This window comes from Carettochelys insculpta, chromosome 7, assembly GCF_033958435.1.
Source record: "Carettochelys insculpta isolate YL-2023 chromosome 7, ASM3395843v1, whole genome shotgun sequence".
NCBI classification, from domain to species: Eukaryota; Metazoa; Chordata; order Testudines; family Carettochelyidae; genus Carettochelys; species Carettochelys insculpta.
The window spans coordinates 64672171-64685777 of record NC_134143.1 but is presented as its reverse complement, the minus strand read 5'-3'; the positions used below and the strand labels follow the sequence as shown (position 1 = coordinate 64685777).

Genomic DNA, 13607 nt, shown 5'->3' with positions numbered 1-13607 from the left:
TGACTAAAATCATGCCAGATTATGGATGTTGCCGGACAAGAGAGTGCTGGATTACAGAAGCTCAACCTGTATCCCGAAAGGTACATACAAATCAGGGACAAAACAACTGTACTGACTGTATTAGTCATTTTCATTTTAATTCAGTAAAAGCCTCCAGTTTTGATTTTCCCTCAAGCTGCTGCATCTGAGTGATGCAGAATTCAGGATGATTTCTGTAGACATTAGGTGCGATTAACCAATAAATTCACAGGGCTGTGACAATATTTACATATTTTTCCATTTAAATAGATCTAATTTCTCATTATCTTATGGTCACTGTAAGCTGCTCTGGTTGTGGAAAGCTGCAAGGTCTTGCTAGCAATCATCTCACACCCTGAGGATGTGAGGGTTTCTTTACTGAGATAGCTGGCTGCTGGTAGCCAAGTGGAGGACTACTGTAATTTTCTTGGGAGGCTGGGCAAGTACCAGAACAGCAATACACATAGATGTCATAAAAACCACCGTTGTATACTCCACTTCTGAGTGCTGTGTAGTTTGTGCAGAGCTGAGATTTGAACCCAGTATGCCAATCATCAGAGCAAGTCAGTCAGGAAATAACAAGAAGTCCTGTAGCATCTTATAGACTAACAAATATTTTGGAGCATAAGCTTTCGTGGGCAAAGACCCGCTTCATCAGATGCATGCATGCATTGCTGCTACAGGACTTCTTGTTGTTCTCGAAGATACAGAGTAACACGGCTACATCTCTGATATCAGTCAGGAAATGTAATCAGAGAACCTGATGCAGGCTTGCTGTAGTCTTTTCAGGGTTTTTCAATTTAGCAACTTATCAAAATAATGCCTCCTTGTTTCCACAGATTCAGAAATGTAACAAGAAGTTGTAATCTGTTTCTGCATCTTGCATCCCTTTTGTCTTTTACATAATTAATGTGCACAGTATACACAATTTACTTGCCCTTTTTCCCCTAATTGCTGGTGTATGTGCTTTTTTGTATGCTCCCTTTTTTGATTGTTTTTAGCACTTATGAAAGTGAGGAACTAATATAACAGGAAGAAGGGTAATGCACTCTCAGTTCTCAAACACAGTTGTACCAAGACAATTCCAAATCCGCAACACTCTCTGTTAATTCGATCATTGACCTCTGTCGAGCACATTGAACTAAGACCAAAGATTTGCTGTTATTTTTTTGTGTATCTGGAGGAATGCTCTCAGCCTTTTGATGCTCAAGGCCACTTCTGGAATTTAAGGGCAACCCAGGGGCTACCCTACCTCTTCCTCCAGGCCTCCTCTCTGCACATCCCCAGAGATGGGCTCTCCCCCATCCTCTCTCCCTTTCACATTCACAAGGTTGGGTTTTGGAAGGAGGGGTGGGCTCTGGGCTGGGGCCAAGCGGTTTGCAGCATGGAAGGGTCTGAGTCTGGTGCAAGGTATTTAGGTGCAGGAAGGAGTGGTGGATGTGCTTTGGAATTGAGATTGGGTGAAGGAGGGACCTCGTGCCTGGGGCAAAATGTTGGGGTACAAGAGGTAGTGTGGGGCTGGGGCATAGAGTGCAGGAGGGGGTTTTGGATGCTACCAACGGGAGGAGCTCAGGACTGGGGTGCAGACAGGTGGCACTGGCTACCAGCTGGCTCCCAGTTGGCGGCACAGCAAGGCTAAAACAGGCTCTGCCCCAACCCCATGCTGCTCCTGGAAGCAATGGCAGTGGAACCATTTGTAGAGGGAAGGTGCTGAGCTTCACACACTCACCCTCTTGTCCCTTTCCACACCCTTCACTGCCCCTACAGCTGGGGCTGGTAGCCAGGACCCTGCATGGGGGATATGTGGCCAGGTGGGACCCTAGGCTGCCAGCAGACCTCCCAGGTGTGGGGCTGGCAGCCAGGCAGTACCCTGGGCCATTGTAGTGATATGAATGGCTACACCAGCAGTAGAGTCCCTGGGCCAGCAACAAGACCTGGGGGCCAGTGGTCAAGCAAGTTGTCAGGCCTGCAGCAAGGCCCCCAGGCAGCAGCAGGCCCAGGGGTTGGGTCACTGTGCAGCAGAGTCCTGGAGCTGGGATTCGAAGCAGCTCCTGAGAGTGCTGCAGTACGCCTACTTCCTGCACCTACGCCTATAAGGGGCTAAAGTGACCCTGTGGCCCCCGGGGAGTGTGGCTGGGGTGCACATGACTCTGTGTGCTGCCCCTCTGTGCTGGCACCATCTCTTCAGCTCCCATTGGCCACAGTTCCCTGTTTCTGGCCATTGGGCACTGCAGAGGCCATTCCTTCCCTGCCACAAATACACAGGTGGGGCTATTTTGGCCACTTCTGGGACCAGGCTGAGAGCATGGGGCCAGGACAGGCAAGGAGCCTGCCTTAGCAGCAGCGCAGCACCACCATTGGTGATCAGAACCAGCTGGGAGATTCCCCAGGATGTGCCATTTGAAGTGCAATCAACAGGTTGGTGACTATGTGGAGAATCTAGATTCATATGAGACTTTGACATGCAGTCTCAGTTTGACATAAACTGGATTTGAAACCACCTCTACAGAGACTAACAATTCTGCTCAACCCAGGGGTGGAATTTTTTTCCCAAATGTAAAGTATTTGCTGTATTCCCAGTGTAATAACTTTGCTGGCTTACTGCTTTTATTTTTACTATTTCATTTTATTTTATTTCTCCTCCGAAGAACTATAGACCTTGACTGGTCTGATAGTATTTGAGGGGAAACTTTGAGAGGAGTGAATAAAGTTTAAAAAAAGAAAACAAAAACAAAAAAAACAGCCCCCCTAAGGTTCACTCTTATCTTCCTTTGAGGGGAAAAAGGCATGTAACAGACTCATAATTTGCATTCTGTCAGGATACTTTAATGAGAGGTTAGTAAATAGAAATAGTAAGTGGAAACAAATACAAACCATTCAGGGATCTTTTCCACTTGTGCAGTCTCCAGAGTAGCTTTTTCTCAAACACTTACTGTCTGACTGAAGAAATTCTGTCTAACTTACTTGGGTCCTGTTCTGTGATCCAAGTGATTTCTAACACATTAAACCAACCTAAAACTTAATTAGCATTGTCAAAGGAAGTCAATAGGTAAGAAGTTCTAGGAGAAGATAAAACGTGTTGACTTAAAATTTTTGATTTTATTCTGGATAATTGTAATGTTTGTAGAAAATTATATGAGAACCAGTGCACAAGCCCCACTGTCTGTATATTTTAGAAGGAGAAAAGAAACTTCTAAAAATTGTGCAGCTCACATTTGCTTTTAGCAATATGCCAGCTGTATCATCTTTTATAGTAGTGTGGTGGGGTGTCTTTCCCACACTTGACCCGAAAGAATTAAGGCGGCCAAACAGGTCAATTAGCCTATCAGGCCAGAAGGTGGGGGGAAATTAAAGCTGAGAAAAAGATCCCTAATTAGGAGAAGTTCATCTATGCAGGAACAGGTGAGTCTACCAGAAAGCCCCAGAGCCAACAGCACTGCTTGGAAAGACTGCAGTCACTTTCTGGGAGGGGTAAAGTTGGGAAACACAAGGAAGGAAGGGAGAGCCAGAAAGTTAGGAAAGCACGTAGTGAAATAAATGCAGCAAGGTCTTGGATTCAACAAAGTTTTGCTGCTGTGTAGAGAGTCCCTGAGCTAGAACCTGGATCAGAGGATGGCCAGGAGCCTTGGTACATTCTCTTCTGGAAGAAAGGGAATAGGCATGGTGATCTACCTGGAGGGCTGAGTCATAAGGAGGGCAGTTATGGCTCCTGAAAGCAAGACATTAAATATCATCATCCAAAATCTACCCAAAGAATAAATAATGGAGGGAGATAAAGGTCCAGGAAACAGTAGGGCTATGTGTACATGAGAACCATCTGTCAATAGAAGTCACTGTTGGAAGAGGTCTTCTGGCAAAACTTCTGTCGACAGATCATGTCCACACACAAAAGCAGATGGAAAGGGTAATCCACTCTGTCAACAGAGAGTGGCCCGACTGCCCAGCCACACTCTCTTGACAGAATGGCAAACTGGAAGCTCATCAAACAGAGCTGCCCAGTGACCTGGAAGCCCTGTCTGTTGACAAAAGGGCCCTGGAGCATCTACGTGGCTTTTTTGTCAACAGGAAACTGTCGACAAAGATATTATTCCTCGATGCAGAGAGGCACAATGCCACCAGCAGATGTGATGGATTTTGTCAATGGTCTGTTGACAAAGTGCATTTTGCATGTAGACGCTCCACAGGTTTTTTTCAATAAAACTCCTCTTTTGTCGGAATAACCCTCTCATGTAGATGTAGCCTAGCTGTATAAATTTGTGTCACAAAAGGTTGAATGAAGTAAATGCTGATACTACAAGGTGTTATTACTCTCTTATGCCTTGTTTCAGGAACACAACCCATTCAGAATATCACTCAAATACGTTTAATTAAAGTATACATACTCACATTGTAGTGAATGGCACTTCAGCGCTGTTCTGATATGATACCTTAAATTGATTGGAGGTTTCTCTACATATTAACTGTTTTGTTAATCTACAGTGGTGAAGAACTGAAAATGGCAGTGGTGATGTTGTGAACTTAGAGGCTATTTAAAGACAACCATGAAGGTTGGTGTTAAGAGAAGTTACAAAATGAATCACGATGAGTTTAGAAACCATTTGTGAAAGAAAAAGAGGAGAGACATTCATCTTTTGGGTACTACAAAAGCTAGATAAAAAACAAAGCCAAAGGAGAGAATGGCAAGACTGAGTTTCAGGTCAAGGTTTAGAGTATGGTGTTGAGACCCAGGAGTTGAATTCATGTTCAATGAAGCTGAAATCGCATGAACTGTTCTTGTAAGAATTTGACCCAAAGTTGCAGAAATCTTGCAAAGCAGATGATCTATTCTTCTGTTTGAAAAAGAGAGAAATTCCCAGGATTAACTGTTCTTGCACAATCTTAAATGGGAACCAGCAAAGAGGCTTCTTCTGGTTTTGGATCCAGTTTGGATCTAATTGTGTAATCAGGTACCGATATGTAGATTGATATCAGATCCAAATCCACAAATTTGAATAGGCTTCAAGCGTGTGGTGTGACTTGTAGCCCATCTCTAACCCGTAATCTGCTTCACAGAACATGGCAAGCTCAGAACGCAAACTCAGTACTTACTGGATCTATTCAAATATTGCAGAAATCATTCCAGGAAAATTTGTAAGAATTTGTAAACAAGTTTTTTCAGCTATGTTCGCACCCTTTAAATGTATTTATTTATTTATTTCCTTCACTTTTCCTGAAGATTTTAATCAAAATAATTGCCTGGTGAGAGTGTTTTAAAACAAATAGTAAACTTTAAGGAAGTGTTGGAGCATATGTTTGCAAAGTAAAAATTGAATTATCAAAAGTCCAGCAAAAGAGCATCCCACCTGGCCACCCTCTTGGTGTCTCTTCTGTTTTGAACACACTGTACTGTATTTATTAAAAGTGAATTGATTTTCTCATTCTTTACATTTTCCAGAGATGATCTGTTGCAGACAGTGAACCGCTAGCCCCAACAAAGAGTGCTGATCCTTCTCTAACATTTGTTAAATTGAAGCTCAAACAAATATCCATACAGTATAATATTTTAAGAGCAGCTGTGTAGCACTTTCCAAGTTTGCATGCCTGTCAACGAGATGTCATCTCGTAAGTGTGAGTGAATGACTCCATTTCCAGTTTGAGTTTGCATTCCCATTGCAAAAATAGCATTGGGCACACTCTGCTTCCAGAATAGATACCTTTCTAAAGCGTTATAAATCACGCCTCAATAAAAAGTAACCTGAGGTTATTTCTTTATTAAAAATGCTCTTTATGGTTGGTGCTAAATAAAAAAGCAGCCTTAAAATAACAAGGGTTAATTCACAATTTTTTCCAAGTATGTAGGTTGTATTTTGTAAGGACATAAAGTTGTATATGAGTTTCTCTATGCCTCAAGGTTTTCACTGCCACGGTCAGTGTGAAATGCCAAAGCTTTAGCCATCCTCATACATAGCTGCATCTCAGTGTGAGAAAGGTGCATCCCCAGTACTTTGAAACTGGTGCATTTTTCAGTTACATGGAAATTTAAACAAAAAAAAAAATCAAGGGTTTAAGTGATGTGGGGGCTCATGTCCCACTTGCAAAAGTGGTTTAGTTAAGTTTTATGAGCCTTTGTTTGTAAGGGTATGACTTCCCTGTGATTAAAAAAAAAGCCCTCATTGCCATGGGATGGGGGAGGCAACTGGCCCAGGCCTCAGCAACTCAAAAGGGCCTCAGGCTCCTGACTGCCACTTCCACTGCAGCCCAGTCAGAGCCCAGACCCTTTAAATCACAGATGATGTGCTCCGGGTTGTGCTGAGGTCTGGGGTGTGGGAGAAGCACAACAAGTCCAGGGGCGCTGTGGGCTGGCTGCCTCCAGCCTCACATCTTCTGGGAGTGCAGAGCTGCCCCCCACTTTGCCCAAGGGCACCCTGCTCATGGCACTGAGTCGGAGTCCAGGACAACTGGCTCCATCTACTATGCTAAAAATAGCAGTATAGACGTTCAGTCCCAGGTAGGTTCAGACCTTCCAGAGTCTGAGCCCAAGCTCCAGCCTGAGCTCAGACATCTGTACTGCAGTTTGATAACACTTAAATGGAGACACTTTAAGCCAGGGGTCAGCAACCCCGACGCAGGTGCCACAAGTGGCACACGAGCTGATTTTCATTAGCAAGCGAGGCAGGAGCTCAGCCCTGCCCCTCCTCCCCCATACAGCTGGGAGCTTGCTCAAGGCCATGCCACCTGTGTATTAATAAAAGACCAGCTAATGCTACCAGCCACCACCTAAACGGTGAAGCTTTGCATCTTTATTTATTAATGAAGCTGTTGTTACTAGGACTATTAGTGAGTTTAAAAAGTTTCACTGGCACTGGGACTTTACTTAGAGGTCAAAAGTTTGAATTTCAGCTGACCTCTGCTCTAAGCTGACAGAGAAGAGCTCTTTCCGCAGTTTACTTAATCCACCCCCATGAGAGATGGTAGTAAAATGTGGATTTTGGACACCCCTAAGAAACATAGTTGTGCCAGTGTAGGTCTGCAATAGAGATGATACCTAAATGTGCCAGTTTTGAAGAAAAACAACTTAGGCATTTTTGAAAATTTTGCCAATTGTATATTAAAGGGACAGTATTACAATATTAATGAATATTTAATAGATATTCAGGCCTGCTGACACATGGGGAGGTGGGTGTCGTAACACCAACAGACCTGTCTGCAGGCCTGAAGGCCTTAAAAAGCAGGGCTAAAGACCTCAGAAAGCAAGAATAGAACTTCCATCTCTGTAACGCAACTAAGTTCTCTGTTACAGCCTACTACTGCCTTGGACCCTGTAAACATAAACATGAGAGAGCCATATCATCTCCTGACACCTGCATTTAGACATGGGAACCAGAGAGACCAGTAATGAGGATAGCTTTGGCTTCTGCCCCATGAGAACATTAAAAGTGACACTGAGCTGGTATGCTCACACCCAGTAAACAACTAAGGGATCAAATCACTGTGAGGTCCCCCACAACTGAGTTTCACCCTGGACTCTCCGCCTCGGGGTGCCTCAGCCGGTCCCCCAGCTTGAGCAACATCTGCTGATGAGAGGCCCTTCAGGACTGGAACTCTCCATGGCAGAAGGGACATAAACGTGCCAGATAGCCTTTTGTGCAGACCTATACATTCCTCTTGTATTTGGCTTATTCATAAGTATCTTGTGAATAATTTGCAGTAACTTGGAGTAGATAAGCTTAATAAAGTACTATTATCCCTAATCGGCTCTGTGTTGACGCAAATCCCGTAAATCCTGTCCGGCCTTGGCCTTGGGAGTTGACAGCTGGGGAGAAAAGAGGGCAGTTGCCCCTGGGCCTGATGTTTCAAAGGGGTCTGTAGCTCCAGCCGTGGCTGCTGAAATAGCAGCGGTGGCAGCCCAGAGCTCCAGGCTTCTTTGGAACACTTAGGGATACTGTACAACTGCTCTGCGTGTGGCTCTGAGTGAGTGGGGGCCAGGGCTGGCTGACCTAAAGCCCTGCCCCTTTTGCACTTGGCCCTGCCCCATTCATGTCAGGGAGCCAGATCCCCTTCCCACCTTGCTCTCTAGGCCCATGGTGGCTGTCATCACCGCTGTAGATATTATTCTTCCAGGCATGAGTAGAAGAGTTCGCCTTGCTGGGACCCCCATATTGTCATCATTTGGTTTGATAATATTGGGCTCCCACCAAGGCAACTCCCAGGCTAACTCCCCTGTTAGCGGCCTGTTTAAAGTATGTTGATGGAGTTAAGACATGTTGCTGGTTTTTACCCAAGTGTTTGTATTTTGAGCTTTCACATGCTGACTCTAAGCGTGTGTGTGTGTAAAATATAAAAATAATGGACAAAATATGGCTCATTAAAATATTGGTGATCATTCAGTGCTGCTTATCTTCAGTACTGGCAGAGAATTTAGACACTGTTGCTGCAAGCAGATCAATTTGTATTTAGCATTAGCGCAGCACTGACTCGTTTACCCAAGTAGGATTCCCTTCAGGAGCAAGGCTCCATCCAAGCTCCTCAGTCCAGAGGATTGGACCTACAATCTGTAATGGCTTTGGTGCCCTCAGTATATAGTAAATGTATGTGTGTGTTAGGTATCAGTGAAGTTCCAGCATAGGGCAACAGCACTTGGCAATTAGTAGTATTAGGGACAATATCCTGCTGGGCCCTTTCCAGTTTAGGTAATTACTTTTGCAGTTTCCCTTGCAATTCCAGTTGGAGGCAGTATCTGTCTTCACACCCGTTCCTAAAGAGAGAGAGAATGTTGCTGTGCACTGTTAATCAGCTGTAACATCCTATCCTGGAGGTGGATGGGCAGTTCCCTTTGTACTTTTATTAGCTCCTTCTCTAGCTTTGACGATAACCCAATAATAGTCAATGGTAAATTTAGGCGAGTATCCACTGTCGTAATTTAGGTTTTAGGTAGAGTCAAATTCACATCCCTTCCTTGCACTGAATAACATTCATTTGAGCAGTTGTAGTGATGGGATTGCAGAATCAGGCCCTTAAGGAAGGGAATTAAAGGAAGTCTATGATTCTAAGGTAGTGTTATGATTGCTACTCTGGAGAATGTGGAGGTATTGAAGATGGCAAAATAAATTACAGAGTTTAACGTATAAGTAAACAAGGAAATGACTGATGTTTTTTGCATAGTAATAATCTTCATAATCACTTCATTTGCACAGCTATTTTATTTTAAACTTTAGGCACAATTTTGAAGCATATCTCAGTGGAGATTTTTGCTGTAATCTACAGAGTTTAATGAAAGCTAATTGGAGGACAAGTTCTAATCTAATTAAAATGTGACCGCATAAAGCAGAAAGGATAAATGAAGGGAAATGCTCCATGAGGCACAGTTTTCAAACAATGGTTATTCTGAATACTAAGTCAGATGCAGCTTTTATACATGAAGATCGTGGATGTTGCCAGCAATAAAACAAACTTGAGATGTTTTAATTTGAAGTTTTAATATATTTTGTTTCAGAAGTGGACATTTAAATCATAGCTGCGTAAAGGCTTTAAAGAAAAAAGGCACATGCATTCTCATCAAAAAACATAACAAGTGAGTTAGCCGAAGGTATACATTGCATCTAAGTTCTCATGATCAGCAGATGCAAATGTCCGCAGTGTGCAGAAGAGTTATGAGCCCTAACGAGATTTCAATACTGAGCAAACAATAAAAATTTATGCATTGCATAGTTTTAGTGGCCTTTGGCTTCATGGGTAGTGTTACTCCCTTTCAACAGCTTTGTTAATATAATATCCATCTGGCTTTGGAAGTAAGGAAAAATTTAGGAGTGAATTGAAATTGTAAAAAATAATTTGATTGATTACTTTGTCAGAGGTATGCATTTCCATGGTATAATTGCCCATAGCAATCATAACCCTTGTGCAAATTCATAGGTTCCACTTATTTTCTGAAAGAGGTGAAAGATAGGTTTTTCAGCATTTGAGACGCACTATTTCTTGTTCTATATGTGTCCAGAGCTTTCCCAAACAAAATCCCAGGCAAGAACATTCCTCTTAAGGCTGGTAAGTGAGTTGAAAAGCTGCACTTTCATCAGGAACTGTCATGTGTTACAATAAAAGCGGTTGAATATATACACAAAAAAGAAACACAAGATAGATATAAAGTAAATGTATGCAGTGGGTGATTGGGATGCTCTAGAATCAGTGAATTAAACTGTTATAGTTTGAAAATAGGGTTGACCATCTTAAACTTCAGACCCCTTTTTGTTTTCGTTTTTATTAACTCAGAACTTTCAGCTTAATGGTTTCCTGCATTACACTGAGTAATATTAAAATCTTAGCAAGGGATTAATAACAGATTCTCTGCATACGTGTCACAGCACACATCTGCAGCAAATCTGCTAGCGTATTTCTTATACTAGCTTTACTTTGGGGCCATAAAGTAATTCCTCTGTTGTGAATGAGAATAGACCTATTATGCACGAGGTTAGCTACACCCAATTTCCACTCTTTAGAGGAAAGAGCTGCTTATTTGATATGGCATCTCAAATTTCAGTGCTCTGAAGTGAGTGTAAGCCTCCGATAGATTTGCACAAGCAAGCTGTTGGAAATTGCTTTCACTATTTCTTGAATTTACTTGTCCTAGAAGAATATTAAGAAACTTCTGGGGAGCAGCAAACTGAGGCAACCTGCAAGTGTCATGTTCTACTGCCAGGTTTATTAAGGAGTCAATATGCAAAACCTGAAATATTTACCCATATTTTCTTCTAAAATAGTACAAAATATTTTAAGAAGCAGCTTTCAGTGGTGCAGTTCTGCATCTCACAAAAGCTCTTTTTCCCATTCACAAATAGCTAGCTTTCTCTTTGCCCCAAGGGAATTTTGCATAGCTGGAGTGAAGTTAAAATAGAGAGAGAGATCCTTTCCCAGTTTTCAATGCAAACACTGTGCATATTCTCTCTCACACACACATGCACATAACCAAAAGGAAGATCCACAAGTATGTTACACTGATCTGTCCACCCTAAAGTTCTGTTGCCCTGAAGTGTACAAAACAAATAAATAAGGAAAGCAACATCTGCTTCACATCCCCCTTGTCAAGTTCTGCCCTTGGGATGTAGACCCTGACTCTGTCTTGTCGTGTACCTCCATTGAGTTACTGTGAATTAAGAGCAGGGAAACATGGAGCAGAATAAGACCCATAAAAGGAAATTAAAACATAATTTGAGACTGTTTGTATATATTCTTTAAAAGGCCTGATCCAAAGCCTGTTGCCTTCAGTGGCCTATGGATCAGACTCAGCCTCCATGAGCTATTTAATTTTTTTCTTATTGGTATGCATGTTTTTCCCCCTTTTGGATTAATATTTTTCATAGTTATGTTTCCTGTCACTGTGCAATCGGTTTTTGCTCTGTATGACAACTGTCAGAGAAACAATGTTTTGTGATTAAACTCTGCATTTAGATCAACTGATGAAAAGTGCTATTTAACAGCTAGGTAGGCGTATTATTTATGAAGTGAAATAATAATAGCAAAGAAAGAGAGAAATGAAAAAGGGAAAAAAGAGGTTGTTAGACTGTGATTTGGAAAGCGTCAAGGAAGAAGTCACCTACAGGGAGGCTTTTCCAAAATGCAGAAACTATACAAAAGAAGATTCTTGACAAAAAATTGACATATTTGTGTGAAGGGGCTTTAAAGAGGCAATTCTATCCATATGTGATTTGATCATCTCTATTTCTGGGAGACAGAATTGGCCCATTTTCATCCCTGGCATAACTTCACTTACTTCAGTGGAGTGACGTGAAATTTAATTATATGTTTATTTGCAATATTGTATTCAACCACTAGATGTCTCTGTGAGCTATATATAGTTCCAAAGAGGATGAAGCCCCTGGTAAACAAGGGAGACAAAACTGGAATGTGAACTGTGTGGAAGTCTGTTTCTTTTGTGTCTTCTTTAATAAGCTCCTCTTGTTTAAAGTGAACTCTGATACCATGCATTGCAATGTCAGACAAAAACCTTCGGAGACTGAATTGTTCCTGACTCTAAAAAAATGCCCATTTGTTTCTCTACACCTGTTAGAGAGACTGTGATTTCATATGTCCTGAAACAAGAGCCAAAATATATTCATCACTGTTAGATGGGTACATTAGGCAATCATTAGTGGAATTTGAAATGGGTACATCTTTCATTGTTTTCAGCATAGATGTAATGCACAGCACAAAACATTGCTATAAGTGATTTTTAAAATAAAGCAACTGTTGAAGATGTAATGTATAATTCTCTCCTTTATAAGCGAGGATACAGAGCTGCATGTCCAAGAAGGCCAGCAGCTGTACTTACACAAGCACAGTAACTGATTTACCAGCATTGCAAAAGACCTTGTATCAGATGTCAAGTTTAGTGGATTTTTTTTAAACAATCAACTGAGGAGTGGGCTTGGGTGCAGAAATCTATTTCATGATTCTGTTTATCAGTCAGTCCTCTGAATCACCTAGGTAGCTGCACCTGTGACCAGTTTTTATGGAGGTCTCTGAAGAAAAATGCAAAAGTAATCAGCAGGTTTGGTTTTCATTTATCTCTGTCATCTGGGAATGTGATATAGATAGTATCAGGAGCAATGAAAGGTACATTCTGATATTATTTTCAGTTTTGTGTCTAGACAGAGAGGAGCAACCGCTTGTATCTCTGGAACACATATAAAAATAAAAAGACAGAGAGAGAAGAAGAATCCTGTATTCTAGGTTGAAAGCCAGAGGGGGTAGTAAGCTGTCTATATTTAAAAAAGAGGGAAAAAAAGTTAAAAACCACCAGCTCCTCATCAGGTGATTGGAGACTCTGGTTGTAGAAATGTGCTGCAGGCAGAAGTTCTGAAAAATCCCAGAAAGTGTTGAAAACATCTCTAAACAAGGTATTTTTCTCCTGCGCCTTTCTTGCTAAAGGTCCCAATACCTGCCAAGAAAAGTAGTGAGAATGTTATCTGCCAAATAAAAAATTTATGACAGTGTTTGGCAAAGGACTGTATCACTGCTTGTTTTATACATTTCCACAAGGCTCTTGCAGGGCTGTTGGACACATACAACTCACTGATCACTGTGCTTTATCTGTTCTGCAGTAAAGAGTAAACTCAAGTGAAATAGTCTTAAACAATATAACTTTCTTCATATCTTCACATACATTGTTGCCATAGCAAACGTATAATTTCTAAATAACATTCTACATAGAAAAATGTTTTTAAATTCCTTTATCTGAGCATTACTTGCTATTTAAAGCATTTTCTTTGTAAAAAAAAAATGTGATTTTTCAATTAAAATGTATTGCTTTTGCAGTTGTGCTTGTTATACATTGGAGTCTGGGCCAGTAAGCTGCCTGTTAGAGCATAAAGGGGCCCATTCACTGAAGTTTGTGCTTGCCCATTTATATATGAAAAACAGGGAAAATAATATGCTGGAATTTCATTGCTCACCAATATCAATTAGGGTTTCAGACTGTGTCATTAAAATAATGTTGTGTGAGAAAAATATTTCACTGTATTAAATGGGGGGAAATGCAATGCAATATTAGTACATTGACAGTAATATTAAACTGGCGAAAGGTGAAGTAAAACCCTTAAAAAGTACTTTGCTTGTTT

At 41.5% G+C, this 13607-nt stretch overlaps 1 protein-coding gene across 11 annotated transcripts in view; it reads left to right on the top strand.

Annotated features, from left to right (window-relative positions):
* The window catches only part of VTI1A (vesicle transport through interaction with t-SNAREs 1A), a 369140-nt gene that overhangs the window by 330894 nt on the left and 24639 nt on the right, over positions 1 to 13607 (top strand). Inside the window, exon 9 of one of the 11 annotated variants that reach the window (XM_074999172.1) lies at positions 4498 to 4565. The exons of the other annotated variants lie outside the window; for them this stretch is intronic. Coding sequence (XP_074855273.1) covers positions 4498 to 4534 — 37 coding nt within the window. The 3' untranslated portion in view covers positions 4535 to 4565. The remainder of the gene's footprint in view (positions 1 to 4497; positions 4566 to 13607) is intronic. 11 annotated transcript variants of the gene reach the window in all.